This window comes from Capricornis sumatraensis, chromosome 4 (assembly GCF_032405125.1).
Source record: "Capricornis sumatraensis isolate serow.1 chromosome 4, serow.2, whole genome shotgun sequence".
NCBI lineage: Eukaryota > Metazoa > Chordata > Mammalia > Artiodactyla > Bovidae > Capricornis > Capricornis sumatraensis.
Genome location: NC_091072.1, coordinates 7,972,240 through 7,990,546, shown reverse-complemented (window position 1 = coordinate 7,990,546; position 18,307 = coordinate 7,972,240). Strand labels below are relative to the sequence as shown.

Here is an 18,307-nt window from a genome sequence, read left to right as displayed (position 1 = left end):
TCTGGTCCCATCACTTCATGGCAAATAGATGGGGCAACAGTAGAAACAGTGTCAGATTTTATTTTTTGGGCTCCAAAATCACTGCAGATGGTGACTGCAGCCATGAAATTAAAAAAATGCTTACTCCTTGGAAGAAAAGTTATGACCAACCTAGACAGCATATTCAAAAGCAGAGACATTACTTTGCCGACTAAGGTCCATCTAGTCAAGGCTATGGTTTTTCCTGTGGTCATGTATGGATGTGAGAGGTCGACTGTGAAGAAGGCGGAGTGCCAAAGAATTGATGCTTTTGTACTGTGGTGTTGGAGAAGACTCTTGAGAGTCCCTTGGACTGCAAGGAGATCCAACCAGTCCTTTCTGAAGGAGATCAGCCCAGGGATTTCTTTGGAAGGAATGATGCTAAAGCTGAAGCTCCAGTACTTTGGCCACCTCATGCGAAGAGTTGACTCACTGGAAAAAGACTCTGATGCTGGAGGGATTGGGGGCAGGAGGAGAAGGGGACGACCCAGGATGGCGTCACAGACTCGATGGACATGAGTCTGAGTGAACTCCGGGAGATGGTGATGGACAGGGGGGCCTGGTGTGCTGCGATTCAGGGGGTTGCAAAGAGTCGGACACAACTGACCGACTGAACTGAACTGAACTGAACTGATCGTTAATACTGTAGCTTCTCTCACCAAAAATAGTTTTAAAAAATCCAAGTTTATTTCTATCCCTTATGACATTAAAAAAATGAAATTATGATCATCTTAAAACTCAAACTGCTATGAATTTGGTGATGAATAAAAATTTTGAAGATTCTGAGAGTTTAAACAAATATTTTTCAGGAGAAAACTGAGTAAACCAAAGCCACATCCAAGGTAAAAATAATATATTAAGACATGGAATTGAAAGAGAATATTATTACTTCAAGCAAATTATTGTTATTTTAAAGACAAACTTACAATTCTTTTTTTGCTTGTGTGCAAATCACTGTTTGCTTTGATATTTTTCTTCCACATCAAGGACTGTATTGATATTTTAATACACAATCATAGAAAAAATAATGTCCAGAAACATTGGTTACCATATCAAGAGCAATACTTCTTCATTCAGTGGTATCAGATTCACATGGTCCCCAGTACCAGAAGAGTAATAACCAAACAGGCAAAACTGTTCTTTCTCCTTTAAATGCTATTCATGGTTGGCCTTTTAAGAGTGTGGAACACAACTGCAAGTTTTCCTTCTATAGATCAAGGGGACTTTTATATATTAAGGGTCACGTCTGACTTTATAAAAGCCATAGGTTTGGGGTATGTGTGTGTACATAATTTTTTAAATAACTAAAGATGATCAGAAAATAGGACTTTGATCTTTAAAAAAACGACGACAAAACCCATGTCAAGTGGAACTTTCATCTGCCTTCACCATTATGGCTATACCTTCTAAGAAAGGGATTACACAAATTATAGTTAAAAGAGACAATCTCATGTATTTAGGTTTCCAAGTAAAAAGTTTTGCTAGTTAACTTTAGACACCACTGTTTCTTAACTGCAATGACAGAATTATTTTTAGCACATGTAGCAGGCACACAATAAACATTTAAATTATTTTACAAAATTTTAAAACTTCTTTAATTTGGAATTTGATAGTTCAAACTATGCAGCAGTTCAAAGTGAAGTTTATAGTTGCATTATAAACAAATATTTTTAAAAGTGGCAACAAATGCTACTCTATTCCAGAAACTCATTTCAGAGAATCTAAACAGCACTGCTTACACATCAACGGTATACAGAGAACAGGATGTCCAGTTGTCAGGGATATTTCACAAGGGGATTCTGCAGGCTTTGGAGGTGATGCAAGTGTTCAGTCATTTCTAGCTCCCTTCTAAGTCTAAAATTCTACAGTTTTCCTAGTAGTTCTAATCAGGAAAAAGTTATTTCTTCTATTATTGCCAGATTATATCATTCATAGATGGAAACTTCAGGATGTTACTATCTGTGCTTAAAATAAACGTCATCTTTCATACTATGATGAAACTCACAGCGGTCTTCTCCCCACTTGTTCCAGACGGAGACCTTGCCTGCTGTTTCTGACCATGTGTCACTGTGATTAAACAGGACCTATTTTAGCCTGAATGTTCTCCTTCTCTTGGCAATGTCATAAACACTACAACAGACAAAATGAATTTTTAAAACATTTCAACAAACGTTACATTTCAAATTCAGAAATAAGCACCTGTACTTCAAATTCTGTGTTAAACATAGTAAGTGATCTAAATGCAAATAGTTGGTACACATGCTGTTGCTCAGTTCTCTCCAATTAGGGATGTCTGTCCCATGAAAAAAAGTAGCTTCAGGTTAATTCATAATACTAAGATGCTAACTGATTATGATGGTCACTTACACAATTAATGTTGGATTCCTGGTTCTGATGACATAGGGACACACACACACACAGACACACACACACATACACAGAGATTTCTTTTACATCCATGACAGTTTAGTTTTCACATATATATTTTGTAAAATATTTACCCACATATCCTCCAGGAATTGCTAGAGAGATGAAATGTAAAAACAAACTACTTAAGAGATTTTGTAGCTTCCAAAAACAGTGATGAGACGCATGAATAACTAGAAAAAGTCCTCTGATTCCTTAGAGTTAGTTCCAAGTTTTATCAGATGATAAAATTTCAAGTAGTCATAATTTTCTACTTTTGAAATACTGGTTTATAAAAAAAAAAAAATCAAATCTCCATGAATCAAAGCACTGGCAAGATGGCAGTGAACTACACTGAGAATCAGGTCTACAAAAGACACTCCTGGACTGATGACTGCCAATCTTTAATACTGCCTTCAAAGGTCTGTGCAGCACTTTGAAATACAAAATAATTATAGTTGGAGCAGTTATTTTAAATCTAAGTAGGTAATTCCTATGGCAGTGCTTGTTTACTCAGAAATGTTTTCATTTCAAACCTATGTAAAATTTCTCACAAAGTTAAGAGTACAACTCAGTCTGAACAGAAACCGCAGCATTTGAGTCTCAATTTTGAGTAAAATAAGCATTACCTATTAGGATGCCTCTGAATACAAATCACTCCTTTAGGTAAACAGGATGTGACTTCTTGCTTGTGGTAAAAGTGAAGAAATTGTCTTTTGTGTGATGTCTTGACAATCAATTCGTCAAGAGCAAGATTCCCACCTGATGCAATGAGTCACACTCTACCCACACGACACAGCTGGCAGAGACCTGGGTGGGTGCACACACCTCCAGTGGGGACCGGATGCCCGACCTCAGAGCAGTGAGAGAAAAGGTGAGCCCGGGGTCAGCCCCAGTGGCTGCTGCTCAGCTCACTGGTAACGATGTACAGTGTGCTTACTGGAGAGTGTGTCTTCCCCTGGAGACACACTTCTAACTCTATAATGCTGGATGGGGGTGAAAAAGGAAGGGCCCCACTCTTCAAAAAAATTCCTTCTTTAACATAATTTAACCATTATGATTAGGTATGGAATGACACAACTTGCCAAGTTAACTCTGATAAGGGATTAAGGTAAATGAATCTGTCGACTTTACAAATAAGAATGTGTAAATATATATATTCTGAGACATCATGTCCTATGCTTCTGATTTAAAACGTGATGAAATTCATTCAATAAACTGCACTAAATTTTTTTAACTTGAAACTTAAATCATCCTTACTGCACTGTTCTCATTCTCTTTTTTATTTTCATATCGTATCTATAAATACTTGAATTGAAAAACAAAAATCCCCAATCTTGAAACCAACTGACACTGAAGCTCTGAGGTTAGTTTATCACTTTTAAAATATTTTGCTAAAATGTAAAAACCCTGAAATTACAAACAAAAAATTTACAGTTTTACAGTATATATCTAATTTATTCTTTTAAAAAAATATTCTGAATTGCTTTTGTACAAGTTATCAAGTGTAATCTCTTTTCAAATGAAACTCCTCTCTAGGGTAGAAGAGGGTAGGTGGTATTGCCCCATGAAAAACCAATACAAATCTCACGTTTTCACGCTGGGACTTCAACTATCTCGAAGTAGTCATTGGGGAGAATGACGTAGCCCCTCTCGGAGGCGCCGTCCTTCTCCTTCTGGAAGTGCACCACCTCCTTCAACTTCTCCAGCTGCCTCTCCTGCCTGCGGCACCGCTGCTGCGCGGTCTTGAGCTTCTTCCGGAGCTTCTCCACTTGCTGCTCCAGCTGGTGGATCCTCTTCCGCTGGTGCATGGTGTCCTCCACGGTGTAGTTGTGGTCACAGAAGACGGAGAGGTTATCGGGGGTCTGAAGAGGAGGCATGAGCAACCCGATCGCAGCATCAACCTGGGAAATGGGGGGCGTTAAAGGAGGTGGCGGGGGCTGTTCCTGTGGCTCCAGGAGATCTTCCTTCTGGAATAAAGACGCAGAGCGTGTTTCAGCTTCATTATTAAAAGTAACAGATTAAAAGAACACACTAAATTCCGCACCTGTGCAATATAAGAATGTTAGACTTAGTTCTGCCTCTTTGGCATAGAAACAGTCTAAAATGAAAAGAAGTTTTAATTTTCCTTTTTTACCTGAAGTAGAAATGGGATGCAAAAAAGACAAAATGATTAATCGGATCTAATTAAACACTAGCACTGAAAACTGAGGGGGAAAATACTCTGAAAGTTAAACTATCATCATAAAGGAAAATTAAAACTTATCAACATATAAGCAGGAACACCAGGATTCCCTGCTGGCTCAGACAGTAAAGTGTCTGCCTGCAATGCGGGAGACCTGGGTTCGATTCCTGGGTAGGGAAGATCCCCTGGAGAAGGAAATGGCAATCCACTCCAGCACTCTTGCCTGGAAAATCCCATGGACGGAGGAGCCTGATAGGCTATAGTCCATGGGGTCGCGAAGAGTCGGACACTGAGCGACTTCACTTTCACTTTCAAGCAGGAACATGGGGCTTTCCAGGTGGTACTAGTGGTAAAGAACCTGCTTGCTTACGCAGGAGATGTAAGAGACGTGGGTTCAATCCCTGGGTCAGGAAGATCCCCTGGAGAAGGAAATGGCAACCCACTCCTGGGTTGCAGAATCCCATGGATAGAGGATCCTGGTGGGCTACATCAACACACAAGCAGGAATACAGACTGATCTTAAAGTAAGTTAAAAGCTAGGCTGAAGTGTCTTAGTGTGAGAATATTTAACTTTACTAAACACTCTATTTTTTGAAGTATTTTGCTGTGAACAGGGGTCATTTACAAGGGATGGGTTCCAGGTAACATTTATATTCTTAACACTACTGTGGCTTTTCCAGATTTTCCACTGAACACATTAACTTTATGGAAAGAGACCCGCCCAGTACTTTACACACCCCTCACCTTGTCGTGCGGCTCGGTACACAGAAATATCGTGGGGACAGCATCCTCTTTCAGCAGCTTGTTGTTGCACTCCCGCTTAAAGCAGTCCGGGGTAAAGTGGTCCGAGCAGATGCTGCTGTACTTGGTGGGCTTAAAGTTTTTCCTTCTGACAGCTGCCTCCCATTTCTTACAAAGACTGGGTCGAGTAAGAGGAAACCTAAGAAGATGAAATGATTCCGTTTTCTAGCCTTACTCAGAAACAAAAAGGCACACCCAGGCGTTCCTGCTTAGAAAAGAATTAGCTTACAACCACCGGTGTTCACACGCCACGGGCGTTTGCTTAACGCACCTGCTCCCACTAATCCTTTCTTGACAGTTTTTCAGGTGTACCCTTATCACCCTAGATGTTACAGATGTACTTGTCTGGACATAGAGAACAGGCCTGTGGTTGCCAAGGCGGAGGGGAGTGGGGAAGAGCGGGACTGAGAGTTTGGAGTTACATACGAGAAGGGATAAACAACAAGGTCCGATCGTGTAGCACAGTGAACCATAGTCAAAATCCTGAGATAAACCCAAATGGAAAAGAACATGGAAAAAAAATGCAGAGCTATGTATAACTGAATCACTTTGGTGTACGGCAGAAACCAACGAAACGCTGTAAATCAACTATACCTAAAGTCAACTTTTTAAAAAATGGACTTGTTTTAAAATCCTGTAACTAAAGTGAGCATCACTAGCGTGAAAAATAAGTCACCCCTCCTAGCATGTTTTTTTTTTTAAAGCAGGATTTCTTATAAGAATCTTATTGATCACAAAGCAGTTATAAGAATGTCAGATATAATGATGTATAAAATCTAAATACGTCAGGCTCATTAGGATTTACATTATGCAAAAACATACTTATTAAAAGGCAGCCACGTGGACAGATGCACGCAGCTGGCAGAGCAGGTGATAGGAGGGCAGGTTCAAGGGCCCATGTGATGTTTCCCCCTCTTTTCCAGTAAATAACCTTCACAAACAGACACATCTAAGATACAAGGGTAAACCATATAGCTCCACCATCCACCTATCTCAGTCTTTCATGCTTAACTTTTTATACTGAAGACACTAAAATCTGGGGTGAAATACACACGGTATAGACTGAATTTGTATTATTATTATTATTTTTTACCAGTGATCCTCTGGGTACTGTAAAACAAAACTGCACCTTTATAACTATGTACCGAGACAAAGAAGCTTTTTGTTTTCTTGAGAAGCATCTTGACAAATATGAATCAAACTGTAGCCAAATCATAATGATAAGGAAAAAAAGTATTCATTTTAATTTACCTCTTAATTGACTGAAATACATCCATTAGGCCCAGATAAAGAGAGATACGAAGCTTTTAAACTTATTTTATTTTTCCAGGTAAAAGATTCAGTGAGTTGGGGGGGATTGAAAAAAAGCCAAAAAAGGGTGTTTCGACTCTGTGTCCCAGTTTCTCTACCAAGTGAGATACGCTCGAGCCTGACTCTGCTGTGGTCGTGGAGCCCTAATCTACCCTTCTCTTTGCCCAGAACATCTGTTCCCACTACCATGTAGAAGCTGAGAAAGACTCCTAGAATGTTCCTGCTGAAAGTGCCTCTAGAAGTAGACACAGCAGCAACTGCTGGGAAACTCAACACCCAGGGCCTCCTGACCAAGGATTACAATGCAGCTTATTTCTGAGGTCAAGATCCTTCCCAAAATTGTTCTTTTAGATAAGGGATAAGATGCAGATTAGCTCTTCTTTTGGTCAAATCAATTATTTAACCGCAAGCAGAAACTCAGTATTTCTGAAACGTGTGAATGTCATCCTTAACCAGTGGCCAATGAAGGGTTTTCCTTATGTCTGGATTCCCTCAGCCACATCATTAGAAATGGGGGGGCGGGGTGCGGGGAGGAGCTGAAAGTCTGTGATCGCGTCACCATCTCCAGACCTGTTCCTTCACTTTGGAAGTGCTGGAGTTCCCCCATTAGCTTTCAGAAATTCTAATAAATCAAGAGGCAACATTAGGAAGTGTTAAGTGTTCTATCTGTTTCTTAGAAGGGGAAAAAAAAATCAACATTCTCGAGACCTCTCTATACCCTACACACTCTGATTTTTGTTTTCATACCAAATGTATAAAAATGCACCCACATTCACTGTTAAACATGGAAGGTCCTTATTCCCCCCAAATTTAAGATTTTGCTTTAGTAATTACCTATAAATGTGTGGATGTGTGGATCACAACAAACTGTGGAAAATTTTCAAAGAGATGGGAATACCAGACCACCAGACTTTCCTGCCGCCAGAGAAACCTGTATGCAGGTCAAGAAGCAACAGTTAGAGCTGGACATGGAACAACTGACTGGTTCAAAACTGGAAAAGGGAGTTATACTGTCACCCTGCTTATTTGACTTATACACAGAATACATCATGTGAAATGTCAGGCTGGATGAACCACAAGCTGCGATCAAGATTGCCAGGAGAAATATCAACCTCAGATAATGCAGATAATACCACCCTAATGGGAGAATGTGAAGAGAAACTAAAGAGCCTCTTGAGGAAGGTGAAAGAGGAGAGTGAAAAAGCTAATTTAAAACAGCATTCAAAAACTAAGATCATGGCATCTGGTCCCATCACTTCATGGCAAATAGATGAGGCAAAAAAAAAAAAAAGGAAATCGTGGCAGATTTTATTTTCTTGGGCTCCAAAATCACTGTGGATGGTGACTGCAGCCATGAAATTAAAAGGTGTGAAAAAATAGATGCTTGCTCCCTGGAAAAAAAGCCATGACAAAACCTAGACAATATATAATAAGGCAGAGACATCCCTTTGCCGACAAAGGTCCGTCTAGTCAAACCTATGGTTTTTCTAGCAGTCGTGTGGATGTGAGAGTTGGACCATAAAGAAGGATGAGCGCTGAAGAATTGATGCCTTTGAACTGTGGTGTTGGAGAAGACTCTTGAGAGTCCCTTGGACTAGGAGATCAAACCAATCAATGGTAAAGGAAATCAACCCTCAATATTCACTGGAAGGTGCTGAAGCTGAAGCTCCAATACTTTGCTCACATGATGTGAAGAGCTGACTGACTGGAAAAGATCCTGATACTGGGAAAGACTGTAGGCAATAGAAGGGGGAGACAGCGGATAAGATGGTTGATTGGCATCACCCACTCAAAGGCGATCAGTTTGAGCAAACTCCGGGAGGCAGTGCAGGACAGGGAAGCCTGGCGCGCTACGGTCCACGGGGTCGCAAAGAGTGGGACACTACTTAGCAACTTAACGACCACCTACAAACAATTTGTATACTCTACCACCGATTCTCCGTGAGCTATCATCCATTTACAGTAGGAAATTTTTGCAAGACACTTTAAACCTAACAGAATTTGTAAATATTGAATTTGGCTGATTGAAAGTGGCATCGTGCGGACATCAGATCATCATTATTCCGTTGTGCGGCGGCTTCTTTCCAGGAGAAGCAGCCCCGAGGGCGGGGTCGCGCTAACCCCGACCCTGAGGGGCCCCCTCACCACGCAAGACGCACTGTCACCGCCCGGGCTACACTGCGCATCTTGGCAGTCCCTGAGGCTTTCTCCGGAGCTCAGCCGTCCTTAACGGTGGGGTCCCAGAAGCTGAGTCCAAGACGTGCTCCCTGATACCTCAAGGTGAGTCCTCACCTCACCGATGCCGGACCAGCAGGGTGGGAAACGCGGGACTTTGCTTCTGCTTCAACTTCCCTTCTAAGAGTTATTACCACCTGCCTTCTCCGCGACCCGGGTGTGGCACCTTCACAACCAGCGGGGGCTCCACACAGCGCCCACGAGCTTCGAACCCGCCACTCGGAGAAGCGCGCCAGCCTGAGCGCGAGGGCGGGCAGCCGCGGGGACGCGCAACCCGAGCCTGAGGCGGCGGCTTGGGGACACGCCCACTTTCCGGCCCCGCCCCTCACCGGTCTCGCGCGGAAACGCGCCTGGCTCCGCCCCCGAGCGCGGCCTTCGCACTGGGTCTCGTGCAGGCCCGCGCCCGGCCCCGCCCCTCTCACAGGTCTCGCGTGGAAACAAGCCTGGCTCCGCCCCCGAGCGCGCCCTTCGTACCGGGTCTTGCGCACGCCCCCGCCCGGCCCCGCCCCTCTCACCGGTCTCGCGCGGAAACGCGCCTGGCTCCGCTGCCCGAGCGCGGCCTTAGCACTGGGTCTCGCGCAGGCCCGCGCCCGGCCCCGCCCCTCTCACAGGTCTTGCGCGGAAAAACGCCTGGCTCCGCCCCCCGAGAGCGGCCGCGCGCCCCCCGCGGCCCCACTAGGGCCAAGCCCCGCGAGCTACGCGGGGTCCTTACTTGTGAAAAGAAACGGGTTTATCCTTGTCGTATCGATTCTTGCAGCCGTAGGCGGAACAGGACTGTACCATCCTTCCGGTCCTCAGTTACCTCACTTCTGCCGCCCCAGCAGGCAGTTGAGGCTGTTATCAGTGTCGCCGCGCTCTGCTTTGACACCCTCGCTTCTTCTGTAGCTTTGGCCAACAGTCAGACTGATGAGGGCCTCACTCGGGAGTCACTAATGTGCCCGTTTTGTTGTTTGCATTAGCGGAAAGACCACAGCCATCGCCCGTCTCCCATCTCCAAGATGGCGGAGGCAGCTTCAACCTCACCTCTCGCGAGGAGTTCGTCCTACTGTTTCTGATTAGCCCTGAGGTCAGAGGTAACGTTCCCTGGGACGCAGGCCATTGGCTGAGGCCGGCGTTGCGGAAGCGGGCGGGGCCCCCGAGTCTCCGGAAGGAAGAAGGAACTAGCTGGGAGGACAGGGGCGGGAGCGCGGGACCAGTCCCGCCTTCTTCGATGCTTCCCTGGCTTACGTATCCCGTGCGGCTGAGGTTGGAGAATTAGGTGATTCTGTTGGGTCCGCTGGCCCAACCTGAAGCAGGACAGGTGCAAAGCTGAGGTGGTCGGGTAATTGGGTTCGTCTCTTTAAAAGGGGAGCCCCAGTTGGAGTGATTTGTAGAACGTGCTGGGCTCCTCTCCATCCCGGTACCTGCCTCTTTAGATATTCGGAACTCTGAGGAGCTCGGGGAAGAGATCGCAACAGCAAAAGCGGACACCCGCACACACGCTAGGCCTAGTCTTCCCGGGAGGCCGAGACTGAGGCCTTGGCTGCTGTAATAATCCTAACGGTCCCCAGGTGCTGTGTTGGGAAAATCCGTCTGAGGGACGTTTTCCCTCCTTGGCTTGCTCCTTTCGTCGGTGCGGATGGCTAACTGTTGTCATCTCATGGCTCTCTTTTTTTTAATCGGTGAGCAAGGCTGGCACATCTTCATAGAGCAGCTGTTCTAGTAAGGGGAAGACAGACAATAAAAAGGTAAATAAAATCACATTGTGCCATAATGCCTGAATCTGAATACATTAGAATGCTGTAAGGCTAATGAGGGTAGAGGAGAGGGTCACTGCCTAATGTCTGAGAAGGGAACATTTAACCAAAGAATGGGGAAAAGGGAATGGGTGCTAACTAAGGCGATCAGGCAGTAGAGTTCTGTCTTTTCTGGGAACGGAATGGAGGCCGTGGGTAGAGCCCAGTGAGCCAGGGGAGAAGGGCATGAATTGAGGGGAAGGCTCCTAAGTTGTTGGTCTGGATGGTAGCGCAGTGGGAAGCCACGGAGTCATTTTAGGCCTCAGGGAGATGTGATAAACATATTTAAAAGGTCATTGTGACTGTGTATCAGAAAGGGGTAACAGAAAGTGAGCAGACCAGTTAAGAGGCAAGGAAGAGAATGGTTCCTTTGGTCTAAGGTGGTGGCAGGGGCTAAATATGTTGAGGTAGAAACGCCTGCTGCTAGATGGAAAGGAGGAAGAGAAGAATCAAGGTGGAGTAGAAAATGGCAACGCATCCCAGTGTTCCTGCCTAGAAAATTCATAGGCAGAGGAGCTTGGCTGATTACAGTCCATGGGATGGCAGAGTCAGACACAGCTGTGCACGCAGGCAGACAGGAGCTTGAGTTTCTGGCTTGAGCAGGTAAGATGGATGGCAGTGCCTTTTACTGAGATGCTGATGGCCTTAAAAAAAAAATCTGTGTCCCAGCAGAAGAGAGGACTTGGAGGGTTGCTGATGGCCTAAAAAAAAAAAAAAAGCCACGACATGGAAGCAACCTAGATGTCCATCAGCAGATGAATGGATAAAAAAGCTGTGGTACATATACACAATGGAGTATTACTCAGCCATTAAAAAGAATACATTTGAATCAGTTCTACCGAGGTGGATGAAACTGGAGCCGATTATACAGAGTGAAGTAAGCCAGAAAGAAAAACACCAATACAGTATACTAACGCATATATATGGAATTTAGAAAGATGGTAACGATAACGCTGTATGTGAGACAGCAAAAGAGACACAGATGTACAGAACAGTCTTTTTTGACTCTGTGGGAGAGGGAGAGGGCGGGATGATTTGGGAGAATGGCATTTTGAAACATGTATAATATCATATAAGAAACGAATCGCCAGTCTAGGTTCGATGCAGGATACAGGATGCTTGGGGCTGGTGCACTGGGATGACCCAGAGAGATGGTATGGGGAGGGAGGTGGGCGGGGGGGTTCAGGATTGGGAACGTGTACATCCGTGGTGGATTCATGTTGATGTATGGCAAAACCAATACACTAAAGTAATATAAAGTAAAATTAAAAAAAAAAGAGCTGTGTCCCAGCAGAGGAGAGGAATTGGTTTTGGAAGCTGGGTCATTGGAGTTGTAGGAGTGAGGAGTACAAGAAGTGAAAGAATAAGCAGTTCTCAGGGCCTGAAATGCAGGCTACTAAAGAAGCGTGAAAGATCCCAGCCAGTCCAACTTGTGCTTTTGAGGTCTGTGATCTGGTCATTCCATTTAGTTGAATTTCCCTCCCAAATTCTGTTCTTCCCTCCTCTTCTGTCTTCCAGCTATCCATAATTTGGAAATGAAATAAACACTATTATTTATTGAATATTATCCTAATGTTTCCTTACTTCAAAATGGTGAATGTACTGGTAAAGTGAATTGCATGTAATTTAAAAATACATATTATTGAATTGAACTGAGTGTTGTATTTTTCTTTGTAAAAACAATCCCCCCAAACTAAATTTTCACTGTGTGGTCTGCAAACCAATTTATTTGCTTAATAGAGAAATAATTTTCACTACCTCTAACCCATCATCAGTTTTTCTTTATTACTTTGTCCGTTTCTTAACATGTCCTAAGGCTAGGATTAACTGTTCCTTACTTGTCAAGGGATAACTTCGAGGAAGTCTTTCAAAGACTTCATCATACTTTCAAAGATGATTGTCTGCTTTTAAAAAATGTTAATGGAAGCCACCCAAATGTCCATTAATATAGTTGAATAAGTTGTGGCACAGTCATAAATGGAAAACTATATGGCAAGCACAATAAAGCAGCCCCACCACATGGATAGTTCTTTCAAACATAATGTTGAAGAAATCAGGTACATGAAGGGAATTATAGGATGGTGGTGACACCTCTGTTGACTGAAGTGATGGTTGAACGGTGTGTTCACATCATGATAAGGCATCATCTAACCCTGATGACTTATGTTTGGTGTTTGTTTGACTTCAATAAAATAGCTTATTAAGCAAACAAGGGCCACACAAGATAGGCAAAACTGCACTTTTTTTTTTTTTAACAGAAAGCTGTTTATAATGGTCATGTGATCTCTTCATTTGACCCCTTCAATAAATATCAAAGGTGAACACATGCATAGCTTTATATGACCATCTTAGAGAATAAATAGGGATAAACTGAAGGATACTGTTAATTGATGTTCTTCAAAGTCTTAAGAGGCTAATTCGTTTACTAATAGAACATTTTTTTAAGGAACACAGAACATTTACCCCTTAAGCTGAAAAGGGTAAGTTTTGTCTCAGTTTTTCTACAAGGGTACACTGAAGAAAAATAAGCCACTTGTTTTGGTGTTGAAGAAGGCTAAGGCTATTACTGATCTCTAATAGTTTAGGTTTTAGTTTCTATCCAGCTATGCTACTTTTTCTATAAAGTTTTTATATTAAAATACCCCCACATTCATTCCCTCTGGGCCTCATTCTTTTCATCTGTAGGGTGAGGTTGTAGGACTGAAGAATTCTTAATTTGGAATCCACGAATGGTCAGCTCTTTGAATCCCTTGAAAATGAACCAAAACTATACCTCTGTGTAGCTGGGGAGCTATCCATGGTTTCTGTCTGATTTTCACAGAGAAAACACAACAATTCATCAGTTTCTAAGGTCCTTTATAGCTCTGACATTATAGGATTCGTGAAACAAGATTTTCATGTAGATATAAATTATAGGTTTTCTGTAATACTGATTAGCAGAGTGAATGTTTTGATCTGAATTATTATTTTAAGTTATTTTTAAATTTTGTTTTGAAATCAATTAAACTCTTAGCTGTAACTAAACATCTTTATTTAGTGTTTAGCCCTCTTCAGTGTCACATACTACATTCCCCTCAAGAGGTGATCGTCTGGAAGGAAAAGGACAGCGTTCAGACAGGCTCAGTGTTGTCTGACAGCGGTGTACTGCCCTGGTACCCCCATCTGGATTGGGACGAGACAGGAGCGGCAGTGGATGGGGGCGACGGTGACTGACAGCACCTCAGATGTGCCTGCAGTCAAGAAGGCCATGCTCAGAACAGACACGGACGCCACGACGGTGGTCTGGTTCTGATGCTACGACAAAAGCTCGACGACTGTCTTTACCTCTGCGACAGGATCACCTCCTGTCAGCAGCCCCTGAAGCCCACCTGCCTGCTCGGGAGATTCTTAGGTTTTAGGGCCTGAACACCTTGAGTGCCCTTCCTAGGCCTCACTCATTTCACTTATCAACCATACCATTTCAATAAGATAGACACTCATGGGGTGGGAATCAGGGTACAAGTCTTAACTCTCATTCCAATTTCACCCTTAACTGTCTAGAATTAATATAGATTGCCCTGATTAAACAATATTCCTCAAAAACATTTCTATGTTTAAAATTATTTTAAATATCAAAGCAAAATTGGTAAAAAAGAAAGTCATCACAACCATTATGTTGAATGCTATTTCAGGAGTTCTGAAATTAAAGCAAACAGTATCAAACAAACCAGACAGTAACAGCCACTTGTAAATTTTACACATGTTGCTTTTATTCAAAAGAATAACTGCTTGACAGACTCTTAAACCATAAAGTTTGAACCAAACTGTCAGTCCTCTGAAACAACTCTGTGAGGTAGGTATCTGCAAGCACAGGGGCCAACACAGCCATTTCTTGTGTTGCTTTGCTTTCAGGTGCTGAGAACGGTGGTCGCTTGAACCACTGGTCTACTGGGCAGTTAGACAACTGTTTCCTCCGTCTCGCTCCCCACAGAGCTGCCCAAGTTATCACCTGCTCGTGGGGTTGGACCATCTGTTTTTGTGGAAGTTAGAGTATTATTGTTTATAAAAATCCAAATTGTTGCTTTGATTTATAAGCTCTAACTCTGAATCACAGAAGTACTACTATGATGTTTAAAATACTGATTGACTCTACCTGCTTTATATACTCAGATCCCTTTACATTTATCATCACTGATCAATCAAGGTGATATAATAAACAGCTCTAGAATTCTGAGATGCCAGCATGATCCCTTTTCAACTGGGTAAGACTTCACACAGTGTTGTATGTTACAAAAGTTGGTACAATACACCTCTACCAGGAAAGCCGTAGAAGGAATTCCAGATATTACAGTAAAAGCGCGGCTAAGTGTGACACTTGAAGCAGAACACGTGCACAGAAAATGAAACCCTTTCACAAACGACACGGCTGTAGCCCCACACCAAACGTGCAGTTGTTGGGAGATGCATTTCGAGACTAGTGAATGGTGGTATAACAAACTCCTACTCCTACTCGCTGCTTTTCAAGTCAGTGCAGCTGAAATGTTTCCCTGTGAAATGTGCCACCCTGTGAGCAGCAGACTGGCAACTGTAGAGTCAGGATTCCTGCAGCTGTGATGTGGCATCTTTCTAGACCTTTCCTATGCCTCTGTAGGTTCCAAACATCTTCCAAAGGATCCCAGTTTCTCCCCATGTAGGAATCCTAGTCATCTGATACCAGTGCAGTCACTTATTTGCGCCTGGCTTCAGACAAAAAAAAAACCCTTTTATCTATAGCCAGAGTTTCATCTGTGAAGAGGAAAGTAATGCCCTGCCTCCTTCACATAACTGTCTTGAGGGTAAAATGAAAAGTGTGCAAGAAATTGCTTTAAATACACTGTGCTGTACTTAAGAATTTTGTTTTCCTCTCTGACAAGCAGCAGCGTGGTCTTAGGCCCAAATGACAAGACGCTGTTGTTGACATATCACTATTCAGCATCTCATCAGTTGATAGCATCTGGCTCACCTGGAAGACTGGGACTGACCTACGTTTCTCCCAGTCTGTCCACAGCGAGGGCCCCTGACGTGTGGGTGGATCAGAAGACCAGCGGGGACTGCAGGGGCAGAGGTGACACTGCCCAAGCCCCGGGGATCAGAGACCACCCTGCAGCCCAGGTCACTCATGAGCAGTGCCAGCTGAGGGACTTAAGATGTCATAATACTTGCAGTTTTGATTCTTTGCAAACTGAAAACTGCAGAGGGGAGCTTAGGTACTTATGCTATAGTCATCCAAACACCGAGATAACTTCCATACTCATCGCCTTCTGCACGAGGCCTGATGAATCTGGGCTATATCCTGCCATCTAGGGACAGTACTACAACAGTTTTCTGACAGAAAATTAACCAAATCTGTCCACCTGCTGCTACAGCCCACTGTTACTTTCTCTTGTCAGATTTAAATCGTGCTCCTAGTACCCTCCTTATAAGCATCCCTAGTGGCTCAAATGGTAAAGAATCACCTGCAATTCAAGAGACCCAGGTTTGATCTTTAGGTTGGGAAGATCCTCTGGAGAAGGGAATGGCTACCCACTCCAGTATTCTTGCCTGAAGAATCCCACAGACAGAGGAGCCTGTTGGGCTACAGTCCATGGGGTCACAAAAAGTTGGACACGACTGAGCAACTAACACAAAGCAGAAGAGAGTCCCCTCCTAAGGTCTTTGGTGCTCACAGTCATGAGAACCATCCTCCCGAGGGAGGCACTGAGCTGCCATGTGTCTGCAGTATCACCCAGGTTCCTGAAAAACGAAATTCCCTTTAGAAGTTATTGAAACTTTTAAATGCTATGCCTATAAAAGGACCAAACTCTTACGGAAATGCCGTAACAGAGTATCGAGTGTGCTGTCTTCAGACAGATGTCTTACAGTTTCTTAATTCTTCTATTGATTAAGTGTTCTGTAAACCAAGATGATGAAAGCAAATTAACAAAGTTCAAGTTTCTTCTTTCACTTTCAGCTGATAACTAAGAATTATATTGGAGTAGAAAAGCAGAAATGCTTCAAATGCACAAAAGTTAGCTAATACTCAAAGAAACACTGACTTTCCCCCAATATTGTACAATATTTTATTGTAACAAAAATATTTAGGTGAGGCTCATAGCAGTGTATTATCATGTAGGTAACTCACTGAGGAGGATGAATCTGATAAACTTTACATCTCACAATATCCCACTAAACGTTCAATTAATCTGAGTAATTTGGGGGTGGGGTGGAGAAGATACAAGAAAAAGAAGCATCCCATTTTATGTAATTCCATATTTTTCCACAGAGTTTATAGACAACACAGACTCAAGATACAGTTGTAAATCATTCTAATTCTAACCTTAATATTAGAATCTGTGACATGTAAAAATTCCAGTCATATATTGCTAGGTATTTGCCAAATGATAATCAAATGTTTGTCATAAAGTGGTTTTAAGCTCATTAGATAATATTCAGATGCTGCATACTGCCATGGTCCTTTTGTCTGATGTTATATACCAGCTCAGATGTTTTAGTAAACTCGTTTTTTTTCATCTGTTTAGTCTCTGTGTTATTACTTCTCGATACATAATAGAGATGTAGATGAGCAACAAAAAGATGACAAAGAAATCATCGAGAAAGCCGAGAATTCCAAACAAGGCTTCGGGTACAAAATCTAGAGGTGATATAAGATAGAAAAACGCTCCCATCAAACAAAGTATTATCCTGATACGGAACATCCAGAAAAGGCCCCCGACTGAAAACATCTCTCTGAATGCATGCCTCAGTAAAGTGGGGAGGTCCATAATTCTTTCCATAATCTGGCAGAAGAAGAACAAATATTACGATTCGGTATGGAAGGTGTCAGACTTCAAAATAATACAATTTTCTTAAAACGTGCAGACAGTTATTAACATAAATGAGGGAGTTTCACGTAGTGATGGAACACAGTATGTTCTACTTACTCATTTTATTTAAAACACAGTTCTTTGATCAGTAGGTTTTTATAAAATAGGTCTTATTACAGATAACTGAAAAGCAACTAAAGTATCAACAAACTTAAAATACAGGATATAGTATTAGTAATACAAAATTCAAGTTATCTCTACTTTGCGTTAGTAAAATAAACTAACGAAGAACCTGTGTGTAGCATTAAGCTGAGGCTTGAGCTCAAGTCTCAACTTTAAGGTTGGACAGACCTGGGCTTGAACTCAAACTCAATCCCTTATTAGCCAGGTGACCTTGAGAAAAGTTGTTTAACCTACTCGAGAGAAGTCAGCATCTAACTGAATATATGCCACAAGGAATATTAAGACCTAGAAAAGATATTGTTATAAAAGACCTTTATAAATTGTCAGACAATATATATAGAACGTAAGTATATATATATTATATAAATATATAGACACATCAACTTGGATGGCTTTGACCATCTAAGAGTATCAATGAAACTGATTTCCTTCTTAGGATGTTTATTCTGTTGAACTTGAGTTTAAGTGAATTACTAATTGCCACAGTGATTTCTGGAATGCCAGGCCTTACCCTTATCTGGAAATGATTATTTTTCTGAATATATACAGACTAATAATTAGATTATATTTAC

General features: G+C 42.5%; 2 protein-coding genes across 2 annotated transcripts in view; both read right to left on the bottom strand.

Moving 5' to 3' along the window:
* Positions 1 to 1,647: 1,647 nt before the first annotated feature.
* THAP1 (THAP domain containing 1) lies at positions 1,648 to 9,896 on the bottom strand. Its single transcript, XM_068971028.1, has 3 exons — positions 9,669 to 9,896; positions 5,354 to 5,549; positions 1,648 to 4,394 (listed from the first exon to the last, which is right to left on the bottom strand). Exons 1-3 carry the CDS (start codon positions 9,737 to 9,739, stop codon positions 4,020 to 4,022), a joined length of 642 nt encoding a protein of 213 aa, XP_068827129.1. The 5' UTR covers positions 9,740 to 9,896; the 3' UTR covers positions 1,648 to 4,019.
* A 6,793-nt stretch (positions 9,897 to 16,689) lies between these two features.
* The window catches only part of RNF170 (ring finger protein 170), a 32,115-nt gene continuing 30,497 nt past the window's right edge, over positions 16,690 to 18,307 (bottom strand). Inside the window, exon 7 of the mRNA XM_068970573.1 lies at positions 16,690 to 17,525. Within this exon, the coding sequence (XP_068826674.1) occupies positions 17,256 to 17,525 (270 nt within the window). The 3' untranslated portion in view covers positions 16,690 to 17,255. The remainder of the gene's footprint in view (positions 17,526 to 18,307) is intronic.

Coding starts and splice junctions, on each gene's coding strand:
- THAP1 (XM_068971028.1), bottom strand. CDS start 9,739: ATGGTACAGTCCTGTTCCGCCTACGGCTGCAAGAATCGATACGACAAG. Junction 5,550..9,668: donor AAACCCGTTTCTTTTCACAA/GTAAGGACCCCG, acceptor TCATCTTCTTAG/GTTTCCTCTTACTCGACCCA. Junction 4,395..5,353: donor GTACCGAGCCGCACGACAAG/GTGAGGGGTGTG, acceptor TCTTTATTCCAG/AAGGAAGATCTCCTGGAGCC.